We start from the raw sequence: 16,220 nt of genomic DNA, 5'->3' as shown, positions 1-16,220 counted from the left end.
GAGCATGTAGAAGAGCAGCCAAGAGGCTCAGGGTTACTCTGGAGGAGCTGCAGAGATCCACAGGAAGTTGACAGGAAGTCTCTCTGTCAAAGTGAGACTTACTGAAATGCTGAGTTTGTTACAAGCTAACAACGTATAACGCTAAACATACCATTCCCACAGTGAAACATGGTGGCGTCATGGCGTGGGAGGGTTTTTCGTCCGCAGAGACTGGAAGGTTGGTCCGAGGAGATGGAGCCTAAATCTGGAACAATCCTGGAGGAAAAGCTGTTAAAGACCTGAGACAGAGGTGGAGGTTCACCTTCCAGCGGGGCGATGACCCGAAACAGCAGAGCTAAGATGGAACGACATCAAAGCATGTTCGTGGTTTAGAGTGGCCTAGTCAAAGTCCATACCTAAATCCAGTTAAATGAGCTTTCACAGATGCACTACCTCCAACCTGAATGAGCCATTTTGCTCTAGATCAGGGGTGTCAAACTCATTTCTATATGGGGCCACTTTGGCGTCATAAAGTTATTAAAAGGGCCGGTAGTATGTGTATAGACGATACTTTTCATTTCATAATTTCATTCCAGTTCACATAGAAGTATAAAAAATGCACAGTAACATAAAAATAGCAGCCTTAGGCCCAGTTTATACAGTTTATCTGCAAGAAAAGTTGATATTGGGGTTAGTTACACTTACAGGAGGCACAGTTTTAGCCACTTTATACACTTTAAAAGGATATGTACCTCTACTTTATGACATGAGATGCCTTTTTTTTTGCCTCTTGAGGGCCGGATAATTTACCTTGACGGGCCGAATTCGGCCCGCGGGCCTTGAGTTTGACACCTGTGCTCTAGATGAACCAAGCTGGTAGAAATGCCGACTAGCAGCTGGAATTGCAGCAGAATCTGCGCCCTCAAAACACAAAAGTTAAAGCGGTGCGAATACTTTAGCAGGTGCTGGATGTGATGCATGATGCGGGAACCTTGTCCTTCTTTCTGCTCAGAACACGGGCAGCCGGCCTAACATTAGCTCTGCTATTCCTGACCCGGCACGTCGCCTCTCTCACCCGGTTCCCTCCTGCGCTGCTGAGCTGAGCTTTCTCCACGCGGAGGTGAGGAGCGACCCGGACTCAGAGAAGACGCTGACCCAGATACGTCTGGCCGGGCACAGCTTTAAATTAGGCCCGAGCTGCAGCTCTCACTCTGCGGTGACCGTGCTGTGATGCTGCTGCCAGACAGGGAGGATGTAGCAAACGTCTCAGGGGGAAGGGGGGGGGGGGGGCCATCAATCAGAACGGGTGTGGACAGGAGTTAGAGTTTTGGTCGGAAGTTTAAGACGTAGAAAAGTGGCTTAAATTCCCGGCGTTTTCTTACATCTCAGGCTGCACTGTTTCTGGGTTTCTGCAACTTATCTTACATCTCCTGCATGTCTGTGTGAGAGGCCTGTGCCAAGCCCACTGGCAATGGAAAAACAATTTAACTGGATTTAATTTGTTTCCCTCCTCCTCCTCCTCCTGCCCAGTTTGTTTTTTTGTATTTCGGTGCTGTGTGTGTGTGTGTGTGTGTGTGTGTGTGTGTGTGTGTGTGTGTGTGTGTGTGTGTGTGTGTGTGTGTCTGGGAGTTTGGGAATTCATGCCCTGTCTGAACTCGCTCTGTGAGTTGGGGAAGGCTGGCTTTGTGGCCTGTTGTTGGGTCGGGAACTGTTTCTCCCAGGTTTCTCCCAGACCCACCGGACCGCTCGGTCGGATCCTTTCTTTTGGGTTTCTTGGGCTTTGAAGGGTTAATAACACACAATGAAACCAGCTGCTAGCAGCTCTGGCCGCTTTTTCCATCCTGGCTGGAAAATTTCCAGATTAGTTTGAAAAGAAACCTCAGACTGGAGACCTGTCATATCCAGGGGGATGAATATTTCTCACCTAAATCAATCAGAACCAAACCCGATAAATGGCACGAACAGCTCATGGTTTTGAGCCGAAGCAGTAAAATTTAACAGCAGGAAGTTTTATGTAAATTAAAGACTGTTGATCTTTGAGCTGATGAGCCTTCCTGGTTCCTCTTAACATGAGCTGTAAGGCCGACCTGCAGCGCGCCTCCAGAGAAGAAGTCATCACAGCAACGTTCAGTGATGCTGCTGGGTTGTTCTCCTGTGACGGCAGCATCAATGCATCAAAGTCCAGCGCAGATGCCAGCTGCCTTGCAAGACTACTTCTTTTCCAGGGGCATCCATGCATTTCTCCCCCATGAGGCTGAGGGAGACGGGGGAACTGCGTGCAGAATGGCCTGCCTGCAGTCCTGATGTGCCGCCGGTAGGACCGATCTCTGCAGGATGCCTTAAGATGCCTTTGCAACAAGATGTGGGATAAAATGGCACCGGACGCTCTTCATGACTTGGGCTCCTCCATGCAGCTCTCTGCAGAAATACATAAAAGGCAAACAGTGAGCTCACAAGTGAATAATTAGCTTCATAAAGTCTGCAAAAGGTTCTTATTAATGCACAATGTAGAGCTTCTCACAGGCCTGCTACACCAGTCTTAGTGAATTACAACAATCCTTCTTCACAGAAGTGTTGTACACTCTGTTAAAGCAGTCCTATATGGAACATGTTCTTATTTGTGTTTTTAAACGCGCTGCAGATGGAGCTCACCTTCAGTTATGTTCACCTGAGCTGCAGGGGGAAGTTTTCTTTGCCACAGTTCCTCTCAACTGGGTCGGTTCATCTGCATTCCTCTTCACCGGCTGTCATAACCACTGGGGAAAACATCCACGTGGGCTCAGCAGTGTTATGCAAGTAAACTTCATGCAAATATAAATGCCTAAAAAAGTATATCCTGATCATAATAATAATAAAAACTGGCAACAGAAAGTCTGTGTTTTTGGTTCCCATGTTTAAAGCCTGTTAAATAAGCGGCTTTATAGTAGCTGTGGATTTGTTCAGCGCTTCAGATGAAGCCAGAGATGCAGGGTGGGGCGGAGGCAGGAAGACCCCAACCTGCCGTCTTTCTGCGTGGAGGTTGCAGGTTCTGTCCTGGCTTCCTGCTGCAGTCCTAAAAACCTGAAACCAACCATCGGGTATTTTCCTAAACAAATCCTGGACTAAAAACACGATGCAGTTCTGAATACAGATACGTCCTGTGAGCCAGAGCGGCTAAAGGTTATGACGTGTCAGTGTAAGCAAATACGTCTTCAAAGCCTGTCGGTTAATTCTGTGGCCTAACGCTGGCCTAATGTCGCAGTCATGAGTGAAATGCAGTTTCAGTTGAATTTGCTCATAGATTTTATCAGGTTACCACACATGAAACCGTGGCAACTTTACAAAAAGGCAGTTAGCTGCGCTCTTTTAAAATTTTAGCCGTTTGGTGATTTATCTCTGCTTAAAGGAAACTTTCTAGAAAAACCATCAGTTTTAATTTAGTTAAAAGAAGTCACATTTGACACAGAACTGTTTAATTCAACAACTGAACACTCGGGTTCTATAAAACATGCTTTAATATTAATACAGTGTTATGTTTACATATTTTCTCCACTTAAAGACCTTATATCATCATTTTGCAGCAGAAAGTTTCCAGAGAGCAATGCATCAATGCATACTGCAGTTTTTCTCCAAAGACAAAGGTAAGGAGAACAAAATCTCCTGCTTCACGTTAAAAAAGGGATGAATTTTATGGTCATTCCTCCAGTGAATATGAAGAATTCAGGATAAATACCGGATGAGAGCAGTAGCTTAAATACCTAACAAACCGCCACCCCATGGAGGGGTTTAAAAGCATTCTTCCGCTGGTCCTTTCATTCGCCACAGTGACAAATTAACACTAATGCTCTATCTAACCAGCGTTGTTACTGTAACACACACAGGTGGCAATAATTCCCATTTCTCCCCAAAACAACAACAACTTTATATCAAAGAGCCAATCAGCAGCCATGCAAGTCTCACTTTTCCCAACATAATCAGTATGTTGATTGTATTATTGTATCAGTATGGTGAGTGTTAAATTGCACCACTGTAATATAGTAGACACACTGACAGACAGAAAAAAAAGTATAAATGCCTGGTCAAATTTAATTAACCCGGCTAAAGATGCAGAAGGTACGTTTCTTGATTCAATGCGATCTGCAGACTTAACCAGATGTTGTTTACTGACAGAGGACGAGTAAAAACCTGTGAAAACAGAATTATATCCGTATCTGGCCATGTTCCAGCTTAAAACACAAGCTGACCCTTTAGTCTGGCCATCCAGACTCAGTCTCGCTTTCGCTTTGCTACCTGTGATGTTAGCCAACGGAGTCTGGAACCTCTCTCCTGATACCGACCAATCACAGGCGTGGGCGGGCCTTATATGCTGAATGACGTACAGCGCCCGAGAATCCCTCAGCCAGAACAATCAAGATGGCCGCTGCTATCGAGCGTTCATTTGCTAGCGTACTTTCTTCTGTTTTAAAAAGAATCGTTCACCGTAGGTTCCACTCAACCGCGGCTCGCCATGTTGAATTATATTATGAAACGTTTACAGTGGAAGTCTGATTTTGCCTTTTTCCCCCACAGCTTCTCTAATTGGTTTACTTTGCGCCTGTTAACGCCGCCCTAGAAAAAGCGCTCTATGGGAGCAGTTCCAGACTAACGTCAGCCGTATGATGGAGAGGCAAAAGTTAGTGTGGCTGGCCAGGCTGTCCTGTTGGTGGCAGGGACGACACTTTTTGTGAATTTCTGCTTTCTAAGTGAATTGAACTGAATCGTGGTGGCCTCTGGTCATGCTTCTAGGCAATCACCGGCCTGCATGTGTGCCAAATTACATACAAACTTTGTAGTTGTTTTATTTATTTATTTGTTTTATTATCAGAAGGTTCTGGGTTGGGCCCCAGTGCGTCCAGGTCCTAGGAGCGCCTCTGGAAAACAGATAAAAGGCGCTGGAGGTTGAAAGAAAGCGCCTCTGTGACTGTAATAGTAAATTACTGTGGTTTTAATGTTGATCTCTTTTGCCAGCAGTGCAGTGCACCGCCCGCCCCGCAGATCGTTGCGTGACTGTGCGTGTGCGCGCTCCCCGCACCTCTCCGCCTCTCTGGCTCTGAGCAGCACGCATCCATGGAGCGCTCCCGCAGCCGCCCGCAGCCTCAGCGCCTCGGAATCCGGATTTCAACATGACATCAGGAGACAATCCGGCTTTCTGAGCTCGGTTCGGTTCGGTCCGCCTCACGGAACCTCCCCGGTATCATTGCCCAACTTTTAACAGCCCCCCTCTCCCTCCCGCCCCCCCGCCACTCCGGGGCCATAAAGCCGCTTCCCGGGAATCGCAGGCGCTCCTGGTCCATCCCTGAGGCAGGAGGAAGGGGGATCCGCATGGATGAGGCAGCCGACCAGGGGATGTCTCCGCCGGGCATCCGACACCGGGACGGAGCGACGCAGAAGCAGAACTGGGTGAAAGCGAGGCGGAAAAGGCGAAAGGAGCTGGTTTTGATCCAGATCTGCGTGTTCGGGGGATTTCTGCTGGCGGTGAAGGGCTTTTCGTACTTCAAAGAAAATCCAGGTGAGAACTGGAGGCTGAATAGTTTCCGTTTGCGTTTCTCTCCAAACGGGCTGCTTTAATTGTTCCATATTTGCTGACGGCACTAATGAGCAAAGAGAAAGAAGCGTAAAAAAAAAAAAAAAAAGAACCGAGAGGATTAAATAAATTAGCTTCTGATCCTAAGGTGTAGCTGTATGTAAATTAAAAAAATCGTTATTCATTTCAGTAAGTCATTTCAGAATATGAAACCCGTAACATAAAGATGGACGTTCAAGTTTTTATTTCGCTTCATTTGAATGATCATGGCTTACTGGCCAGGATTATCCCAAATTCACTCTCAGAAAAGTGGAATAATGCAGAACACAAAACCAAATCAGTGTTTTTTACACAGAGATGTTAGGTTGACCTGCCTTACTGCTGACCTGACAGATGTCCAGCAGACAGTCATGGAGGGCAAGTCACAAAAAGGGTCATTCCTGAAGAAACAATCTGTTCACACAGTGCTGCGTTCACGCATGTTGATGAAAAGTTTGGTGGAAGGAAAAAGTGTGGTATAAGAAGATTCGCAAGAATGATGGATAAGCATAGTATTGAAAGAATTGCAAGGCAAAGCCCTTTTAAGAGTTTGAGGAAGATTCATGAAGCAGCTGGACTCAGAGCCTCAAGAGCGACCCCACAGAGAGAGAGAGAGAAAATGGACTACAACTACCAGGGTCCTTGTGTTAAGCCCTTACTGGACCAGAGACAGGTAGAAGCATCTTAGCTGAGCTACGGAGGAATAACTGGAGTGTTTTCAGATTAAAGTAAAGTTTGCATCTCATTCGGGGATCAAGGTCCCAGAATCCGTGTTGCTGGAAGTTCAGGGCGAAGTTTTCCCAATCAGCGAAGATCTGAGGAGCCACGTCATCTTCTGCTATCAGGTCCAAAGTCTGCTCTGCCGACACCAGGACATTCAGAGTCATTCCTGCTCTCCTCTGCTGACCAGCTTTATGGATGAATTGGTTTAACTTTTCCAGCAGGACCTGGGTCTGCCCCACCCCGCCGAACGTACCAGAAGCTTTAAAGACTGTGGTGTCACTGCAGACTGTTCTGACCCAAACCTCAGAGAAACGCCATGGGCTGAGCTGAAGGCCACTATTAAAGCAAGCTGAGCCTCCTGGACACCTGACGGGCTGAGTGGCTGCAGGCCACGGCGCTTTGATGCATGAATTCATGCATCAAAGCGCCGCCACCAAGTTCCACATTTCTGAATTATTAATGTTTTCATTGTTCTTATGCAATAAACTAACCAAAATTAGTAGAAATACATGCTTGAAATATATCAATATGTGTGTAAGAAATGTCTGAATGTCACTTTTAGAATTGAACTGCAGAAATAAACGAGTTGGGCGCCTGTTCTGCTGTAATTCATTGATTAAAAGCAGTTGCAGGACAATGCAGCCCGCTTCTGCTTTTGCAGAGAGGCATTCTAGTCGCTGCTTCTTCCTGCAGCTCCCTTTTATTTCAGGTAATGGTAGAGTTGTGGGAACTAGTTCAGGACTGAGATATATATGCAGAAGCCGTTTCAGGCTCAGGTGTTTTACCTGCAGAACTGTGAAATCAGGCCAAATGAACCCCAGGGTGCAAACAGCCTGCAGCCCCATTGTTTCCTGCCAACAGATCATGTTTTCCATGATCCGTGTTCATCTGAGGGCTCCTTTAAGCTCCAAGCCTGATGTCTGAGGCAGCGTCAGCTCATCGCAGACGTTTCTAACTCTGAATCGACAGGACTGCTGAATAGTTGTGATTTATCAGCCAGTCCAGTCTTGGCTCTGCAGTCGAGGCCACAAGTTGTGACACGATGTGGTGAAAGCTGACATTGGTTTTAGATTCTAATTCAGGCGGATCAGATGCATATTGAGCTTTATTGGCTTCCTTTACTTCTTAAGAGACATGTTTACTACATTTTTTTTTTACCAAAATGTTCATCTTTACTTACTTTAGTTTACTTCAGTCTAATTAGCAAACTGATCGCTATGAAAGAGACTGAACTCATTAGGCCCGTTTACTCGACACTTTTTTAACCGAGCCCAGACCAGTCCGAGCTCGGTAACCGAGATAACTCTTGTGTGTAAACGGTCAGCAGACTGAACCGGACCGTGCTAACTGAAGACCAGTTCCTGAGCAGGTCTCGAACTGTTTTTTTTATCCCGGTTACCTGATAAGGAAGAGCGCATGAGCAGACCGCGTCATCCCCTTACAGCTGACTGTCTGGCTGCACGTCCCGATTCACACTCCATTCAGAGAAATTTCAGACATTCATAATAATACTAGCTTCCTTACCGTGCCACACGGTTTCCAGAGATGATTCTGCTTAGCAGTGTGATGAACCTCAGCGTCTGTCGTTGTTTCCTGCGTCTGTAAATCCTTATTAGACGTTTGTTTGTCTTATCCACGTCCCAAAAGCCGACTCCATGTCTAACCATAACATCCTGAATGTTATGGGTGCCGCCATTTTGATTTGCTCGGCCCTGCCTTCAATTCCAGAGAGTGGTAGTACCGCAGATCGCCACTAGGAGGCGAGGCGCAACCAAGGAACCGAGATAACCGAGATAACTCTTGTGTGTAAACGGCCGTCTTTATCTCGGTTAACTGATCCAAGCTCGGACTGGTCTCGGCATGGCTCGGTTTTTAGGTGTAGTGTAAACGGGCCTATTGTCGTCTTCTGTTAGCAAAGGATAGCTTTTCACGATGAGGGAACACCGGGTCACGTCGATTAGAAAACCAAAGGGCCCAAAGGGCTCAGGAAGCTCCCTAAATCTTAACCCCAGAGATGCATCGCTCAAGGTTTTGCAGACGATACCGATTTTCATCTAGATCAGAACTGCCGATGCTGACTTTGACCGATTCAGACTTTTTCTGAAGACTCTAAACACCTGAAACAGAAACATAACGTGTTAATCCATCCCTTAAGGGGCAGTGCGGGGAGCATCCTGGGGGCTAAGGGTCATGCTCAGAGTGGGGATCAGGGGTTTGGACCAGGGAACGTGCAGCCTTCCCAGGAGGAAGCACTAGGACACCATTCCCCCTGATTATGACGCACAGAATAAAGTTTTAAGACTTAGAGCGTTGCGGCCTCCTAGCTGAGGGACTTTAAACGTTCCCACTCCTCTCCATCACTTCGTGCTGAAGGTCGGTAACGATGGGAGGAGCAGTTGAGCCGCGGCACACACCCGTCACCGCCTCTGCTGCGTCTGCTGCGTCTGCTGCGGTGGACGTAAGGATAGGTGAGAAGTTCAGACTTCCCCTGAGGTCTATTGAATAACTTTCTAATTCCACCTGAATCCCTCTTTTGGGTCGGGCTTGTGGTTGGCAGGGTGGAAGAGGGCAGCGCACTCCTGCAGGGCTCCCTGAAGGATGAAATGAATTCTGCGGAGCTGCTGCTTTCTGGAAGAATGTGCAGATGTAGCCGCAGTGGGAGCCCCACTTTGTGGGCTGTGCCGTTGCTCCACTCCCTCCCAAGAGGACCTTGTTTTGGAAAATGGTGAAATTCCCCTTTTTAGTGAGTGAATTGGCTGACCAGACGAACCCAGAACTGACACATCTGTGAGTAGCAGCAATCCAGGGTCCCAAACCGACACAAACCGCCTCTCTGAAGCCTGAAGCCATCCAACCAACCAGATCGCCTTGGAAAGGCTGTTTGATCAACAGTTTTAAAAAGCAGGCGAAGCCCCGATAAATACTCTAAAAGACCTCCAGGAAGCCTGTAGGACCGATTTGATAGATTACAAGAATTTTTTTTTTTTTTTATCGCATCACATATTTCTTCTGAATCAACTTTTCTGGACTTTGACTAGGCCACTTAAATACCCTGATTTGGTTCTTCTAGCCAGTTAGAGGTTGCTCCTCTTCAGATCGTTGTCCTGCTGCCCGACACAACTGTGCTTGAGCTTAAGGTCACAAACTAATGGCCGGACATTTCCTTCCCTTGACTGTGCCAAAGGGAATAAGAATTATTCACTTAACATAGGCCCAGCGCATCTCCATCATCTTATTTCAACTGCAGTTTATCTAATTATCTTATTTTAGGGGTAAAAATACTCATTCCATTGGCAGATAATCTTATTTACTTGCTCAAATGAAGGACAAATACACTCATTATACTAATTATACTTGTTTTTTGTTCCCTTTTTGCAGGACAGAAAACATTAGGGACAGTTTCAGGGCTCTGGTCTATCTGGACTCTTGGTTATTTACTGTACTGGATCGCAGTTTAGGAGTTTTCTTGATTTTATACCATATTACTTTTGTTGATGAACTTCACCACAGACTCTAATATTTGCTTTAGCAGCATGTGAGGCAAACAAGTTTTAAACACCACCACAGGAAGACTGGACATGAAGATATGCCGTTTCACTCTGTTACCTGGTTGTCTGAGGTAAATTTAGTGCATAGTTTAAATTATCAGAATCCACAGAGCCACGTCTGGCAGTCGATGGTCCAACGCCAACGATCTCTGTCCAGTTTATTTATATAGCAGCAATTCACAACAAGATTGTCATCTGAAGCCGCTTTACAAGACAAACAGATCCAATTTCTACCCAGAAATATATGGTGAAATCAGTGCAATCGTAGAGAAAAAGTCTAATTCAGATGGAAAGTTCTGGGCAGGATTTTGAAATGTGTTCCAACGTTAACTGGTAACACGTGAAGGGGAGATGTCTGTGTTTCAGGTTAGAGGACTGCTGCAATAGTCCAAACCTGAGGATATGTTAGCCGGACAAATCGTCTCCAATTCAACATTGGAGATAAGGGGTTTCAATTAAGAGACATTATAGAGATAAAACAGTTTTTCATTTACTCTTTAAAAAAATGTGCTCCAATGACATTGCTGCATCAAAAATAATACCTAGAAACCTAGTTAAGTTTGCAGCAATTCCTCATACTGAGCAAGCATGTGACAACAGTGCATGATTATTTGCACCAAGTCAACAATCCCCCATCCTGAGCTGGCAATTGTAAAGAGTGGAACTTTGCAGCAATCCCCCATTAGGATCAAGCATGAGGTTATTTGGGGTGGTTGATTGCATCGGGTAGTTAACTCTGCAGTCATTTCTCCCCATGTGCAAGCATGTGGTGATAGTGGACATTGATTGTGTTGAGTCTAGGGCTGGACGATAATTCAGTAACAATATATAATCTATCGATAGACGTACATCAATGACAGAAAAAAGGGTCAATAAAAAGTTCAGTAAATTAAAAGTTTTCCCTCCTTTGCATTCTAGCCTATCATGTAGGTTAATATTACATCATTACATCACAACCAATCACAACACAGACCCAGGAACCAAACTCCGCCCCCCTTCAAAGAGTTCAGAGGCCACTCGTTCTTTTTTTCTTTTTTTAAAAACTTGCAGTTTTGGTTAAAAGTTGGTTGAATAAAGGGTTGAGTTTGAATTGAGTTTGTGTGTTCTGTATCTACAAACAGGTTGCTATGCAACATCATAAAATGGCCAGGGCTACACTTAAAATATATGTTTTGAATTTGTTGATAATTATCGACATCGATCAATATGATTTCTTTTTTATTGATACCCTTTTTCCCCTATATCATCCAGCCCTAATTGAGTCATTGACTTTGTAGCAATACCACATCCTAAAGGTAAAAGTTGACGGCTGATCGCATCAAGTTCTCACCTCCACTGCAGCTCCTCATCCTTAAAAAGGCAAAGGAGCAACTCCCTTTAACCATGAAGATATCTCAGTCAGCACCAGAACCCGGAGAACACATAAAAACACTCCAGAAGTTCTGGTCAAGGACTACTTTCTATGTTAAAGAAACTGAACCAAGTCAATGGCACCTTTCTCTGTGCTGCTTTACTTTGATGTGTTGTCTGTCCTGAAAAAGTTAATATTGGCCTAAGTCCTGTGATCCATCAGACACCATTAGTGCGGTGCGCCACCTTGTGGTTACTACTGTCCTTCTCAATGATGGCTAAACTACTACAGTTACTGCCAAGTATGTCATGTCTAATCAGAGATGGGAAAGCGGAGGTAGCAGGTCCAGGAAGGAAGTCCAGATGCTCCTCTACTCAGTGACGATTCAGGACCCCACAGGGGACCCCATGGTGTGTCCAGGTCAAAATGGACATACAGTCCATGCAGTGAGTTCTGGGTGTACCCTCGTCCCAGTGGGACATGTTCAGAAAACGTCCAAAGGGAGATGTGGAAGAGGTTGATAGGGTTCCCAAGCCGGTGCAGTGATGAGTATCTGGAGGCAGCAGAAGCTCCTTCTAAGTGTGGAGCTTTATTCCTGCAAATGGAGCGGCGGACTTGGTCGGGATTATTGGTGTCCTTAATGCTGAGAAATTCAGGCAAATATGTATCCATCGTGCATCAGCGAGGTGTTTGTTTGACCCCAAATATATTCTGCACCAGGACGACGGCCCCCGACCATGCAGCCGAGGTCATTAGGAACGATAATCAGCGTAAAGAAGCACAAGAAGTCCTCACTGCAAAAAGGGAACTAAAAGTAAGGAAATTTTTCTTGAAATTAATGTATTTTCCTTGATTTAAGCAGCTAAATACGACTATTTGCCAATGGAGTGAGTATTTTTACCCCTAAAATAAGATAATTAGATATTCTGCACTTAAATTAGGAGCATTTAATCTCCATCATCTTATCTTGAGTGCAAAAGTCTTATTCCATTGGCAAATCATCTTATTTACCTGCTTATATCAAGGAAAAAACATTAATTTCAAGAAAATTTTACTTACTTTTAGTTCCCTTTTTGCAGTGCTGGATGTGATGGCGCGGCCCCCACAGAGGCTTGGTCTCAATATTATCGAGCGTTTTTAGATTACATGAAGAGACAGAAGGATTTCAGGAAGCCTACACCCACAGAAGATCTGTGGTTCTCCAGAATGTTTGGAGCAACCCATCAGCAGAGCTCCTTCAGGCGTAGCGAGAAGAACCGATGGTCGCAGCAAATTTAAACTCTCTCCTACTCAGTCACTGCATTCTGGGAAATGAAGAAAATAAACCAATAACACTTTAATATTTTGTGTCATACATGTCTAAAGCTTTTGCCCAGTGCTGAACATTTGATGACCATAAGCGTTTCCTATTACCTCCTCCCTTCACCACCAGGAGCAACGCCCCGTTACTGCAGGCGTCTCCTGCTCCATCCTGCATCCCGTTCATTCACTTTAACTGACAGCTACAGATTAAAATCCTGCAGTTACGCAACATCTCACACCTGTTGAGGCGCTTGCATACAAAACCGACTGCTCTCATTTCTGGCTCTTACATAATACAAACTTCTAAACTGAAATGTTTTTTTTTTAAAGAGTTTCCTTTGTGAAAATAAAAGCGGGAACTCTTCCTTTCCACCCTCCAGATTCTGACGTCTCAGTCGAAGGCCAGCAGAGACGTTTGGGACGAAAGCTCCTGCAGGAGGCGTACAACGGCAGCCTGGAAGAGGTGGAGATTGATGAGGAACCCCAGAACTGCACCGCTCCAGGTAAGACGGGATGAAAGAAAGAGGACACAAGCGTCCTCCGCTTTCCTTTGCTCCAGAATTCAGCGGCGAGGCTAAAATAAGACGAGCAAAAAAAAAAAAAAGGGAAACAAATCGTCCCTTCCTCTGTGCCCCTAACATGGAGTAACCTAGTTTGTGCGGTCATATGGTTTCCCGTGACTGCGGCAGTCGGTGACGTTCCAGCTGCCTCTCTGGTTTTCACAGCCCCCCCAACCCGGTACATTTTTAGGACTATTCTCACCTTCTTTCATTTCTCCACCGACTGCGTTAATCTCTCCGTCTTCTCTCTTTCTGTCCGTCGTGTTTCCACACCGCCGGCCCTACGGCGACATGCCGAAAGGATCCACACTGCTTAAACTTTTTCTCATCGTAGCCTCCATGTGTTGCCAGGGTTTTAGGTGATCCGGTAACTCAAAGTCGTGAAGAGGAAAGGAAAACCCTTCATGGATTTCCAATATTTTAACAAGAAAACTGGAAAACAGTGGCGTTCTTTTAAAATTCAGCCTCCTATTGAAACGTAGAGCATATGTGAACATCCATTTTTAAATATTCCTCCAGGTTTATAAAGATTCTAAGGCCTGGACTTGGACTGGACCGTTTTAACACATGCTATGATCTAAACCAGGGGTGTCAAAGCTGTGGCCCGAGGGCCATTTCCGGCCCCTGGACTGGTTGTGTGTGGCCCCCAACTGCAATCCAGGAATGATTTGACCCACCAGCACTGGTTGATGCAGATGTAGACTTTTTTTTTTTAATTAGCAGATAATTATTACAGAGAAGTTAAAATCTTCTTACAATTTAAAATGTTGGGTACAACACCAATTATTTGTCTTTTATTAACCACACTTATTTACATTCTCTTTAATTTCAGAGTAAATAGGACCACATCTATCCAATAACTCGTTTTAATTCATCCAGTAAAGAAGGCCAACCACAGTAAATGTTTTCAAATTGAGAGACTGACCCAAATCCTGTTCTTACTGCTGATGACCGGCGGCAATCTTTTGAATCAAGCCCAAAAGAATTAGCAAACCGGATGACCTTTCAATGACGCAAAACACTTTTTAAGTGTTGCATCTAGAATAATTTCCTTTCCCAGACAAAGTGTGACTAATTTGTTTAAATAAAATATTGCATGTTCGTACCTGTGGGGCACGTAAAAAAAGTCCCAATATAAATGTTTGGTAATTTCATTTATTTATTTTTTGGCCCTTGATTAATTTTAGCTCAACAACTCGGCCCCTGTGACAAAACGTTTGTACTTCCCATAGCGGCTGCGACTGGAACGTCTCGGTCTAAGGTTTTCTGCGGCCTCCAACAGGTTTTCTACCAAGATTATCCCGTGTTTAGCTAAATCCATCGCCCCGTCACGCCGCCCCCACCGTGTTTCACCGTGCATTTTCCAGGTTAGGTGTTGTTATTTCTGAGTAGAGGAACAAATAGTTTAACTTTGGTCCGATCTGAGCAGAAAATCTTCTTGCACGGCGTGTCCTCTACATGTCATGATTCTAAAGGACGATGGGACTTCCCATGGCTCTCTTCTTGCCATTTCACCATGAAGGCCAGATCTTTGGAGTGCAAACTTATAGTTTTCATGTGAACAGATAATTCCACCTGACATGTGGATTTCTGCCATTCCTCCAGAGTTCCCATGGGGTCATTGGCTGCTTTTCTGATGAATGGGCGACCCAGGATGGTAGGTCTGCAGGTGGTCCGTCCTCTCTCCGGGTCCAGATGACGGATTGATCAGAGCTCTGGGATGTTGTTGTAGAACCTGACCCTGCTTTGAACTGGACCAGAACTTCCTCCCTGACCCGTCTGCTGGGTTCCTTGGTCTTCATGGTGCTGTCTGATGTTCTCTAACAGAACTTTGGGGCCAGAATCAAAGCAGCTGCATTTATACCCAGATTAATTTACACACAGGGAGAATCTCTTTGCCAATTAGGCGACTTCTGCAGCCGGTTGGAGGCAGTAGATTTTATTTCAGGACATCAGAGTAAAAGGGGCTGAACACAAATGTACACAAATTTTAGATTATTTTTGTGTAAGAAAGTTTGAAACAACGTGTCCTTTTCCTGCCATTGCCGTTACCGTACTGGTCACCTCTCAGAGGGAGCGGCGGTTCTCTCATAAGTTTGTTCAGCAAAAGGCCATCATCAGTCTCCTTTCTCACCTTCCCAAGGTTACCTGCCTTCATCTATAAACAGATCTCAGGTGAAAGTTCCCCTCATTCTTCTCCCTAGCTGATGACGCAGGAGCGTTGCTCCTCCTGCTGCTAAATTTAAAGCGGCCCGACCCGCCGGCTTTAACCTGTGCTACCCTCCTGAGGACAGTGTCAGTGTCGTTTCTGCTCAATAACTTCCATTTCCTCGAGGTTCTGCTCTGCTTTGGTGGTCTTTCCTCTTGAGACGGTAAATCACCTGTCGGGGGACAATTTACATCCTTCGTCCATTAATTAAGACGAATAAGTTATTAAAACTTAACGCATGACTAAAATGTTTAGAGGTTAATAAAAACAAATATAGAGACTTTCTATTGTCGGGTTTCATGTATCGGCTCATCACAAAGTTTATCTGCTTCTGAAATTACTTAAATTTAACTTTAAAAGCAAATCCACCTGCACTTTGACTGAGCTGTTGCTGAACTTTATTTTCTTTTCCAGCCTTTCTGCTGTAGATTTGCTGCTATGTTTGGGACTATTGTCGTGTTTCTGACTAGGTTTGGGTCTTTATGAGAGCTAACTCTGTTTTTCTTATGTCTCTGAGCATCGGGTCGTCTGACCTTGGGGTGGATTTGCGGGAGAATCCACCACCGTGAAGCTCGAGAGCTGTCTTAAACTTTATCCTCGCCTTTATAACAGTTGTCTCTGCAGAATGATGGATTTCAAATCGTTTGCCAGATTCTAGATTGGTGGTCAGTTGGTCATTGGTCCATTGATAAAACCAGCAAGGTAAAGAGAAAACCAGACGGCTTAAATACAGGGGAGAAGTGAGGAGAAGGTCAAAGCAAGCAGAGGAGAGTAATAAGAAGAGAAATGAACACCAGCTGAGAATAATGACACAATGGAGCTGAGGAGAGAAAAGCAATGAACTGAAGGGGAAACAGGAAATATAATAAAATGTGTATAGAATAAGCTAAGAAATCCACTAACTAATTATCAAAAGAACTAAAATTAACAATCACTCGAGGATTGTTGGTCAGCAGCTGCTTCCCTG

General features: G+C 45.0%; 1 protein-coding gene across 2 annotated transcripts in view; it reads left to right on the top strand.

Annotated features, from left to right (window-relative positions):
- Positions 1-4,608: 4,608 nt before the first annotated feature.
- LOC105917821 (sodium/potassium/calcium exchanger 3) overlaps positions 4,609-16,220 on the top strand; it is a 64,136-nt gene continuing 52,524 nt past the window's right edge. Inside the window, exons 1-3 of one of the 2 annotated variants that reach the window (XM_036137600.1) lie at positions 4,609-4,630; positions 4,974-5,506; positions 12,865-12,987. In XM_036137600.1, coding sequence (XP_035993493.1) covers positions 5,320-5,506; positions 12,865-12,987 — 310 coding nt within the window. In that variant the 5' untranslated portion in view covers positions 4,609-4,630; positions 4,974-5,319. Of the gene's footprint in view, positions 4,631-4,811; positions 5,507-12,864; positions 12,988-16,220 lie in introns of those variants that run through there. The other variant, XM_036137601.1, reaches the window with a different exon arrangement.

This window comes from Fundulus heteroclitus, chromosome 5, assembly GCF_011125445.2.
Source record: "Fundulus heteroclitus isolate FHET01 chromosome 5, MU-UCD_Fhet_4.1, whole genome shotgun sequence".
Classification (NCBI taxonomy): domain Eukaryota; kingdom Metazoa; phylum Chordata; class Actinopteri; order Cyprinodontiformes; family Fundulidae; genus Fundulus; species Fundulus heteroclitus.
The sequence above is the reverse complement of the archived record's forward strand: the minus strand, read 5'-3'. Positions and strand labels throughout refer to the sequence as shown.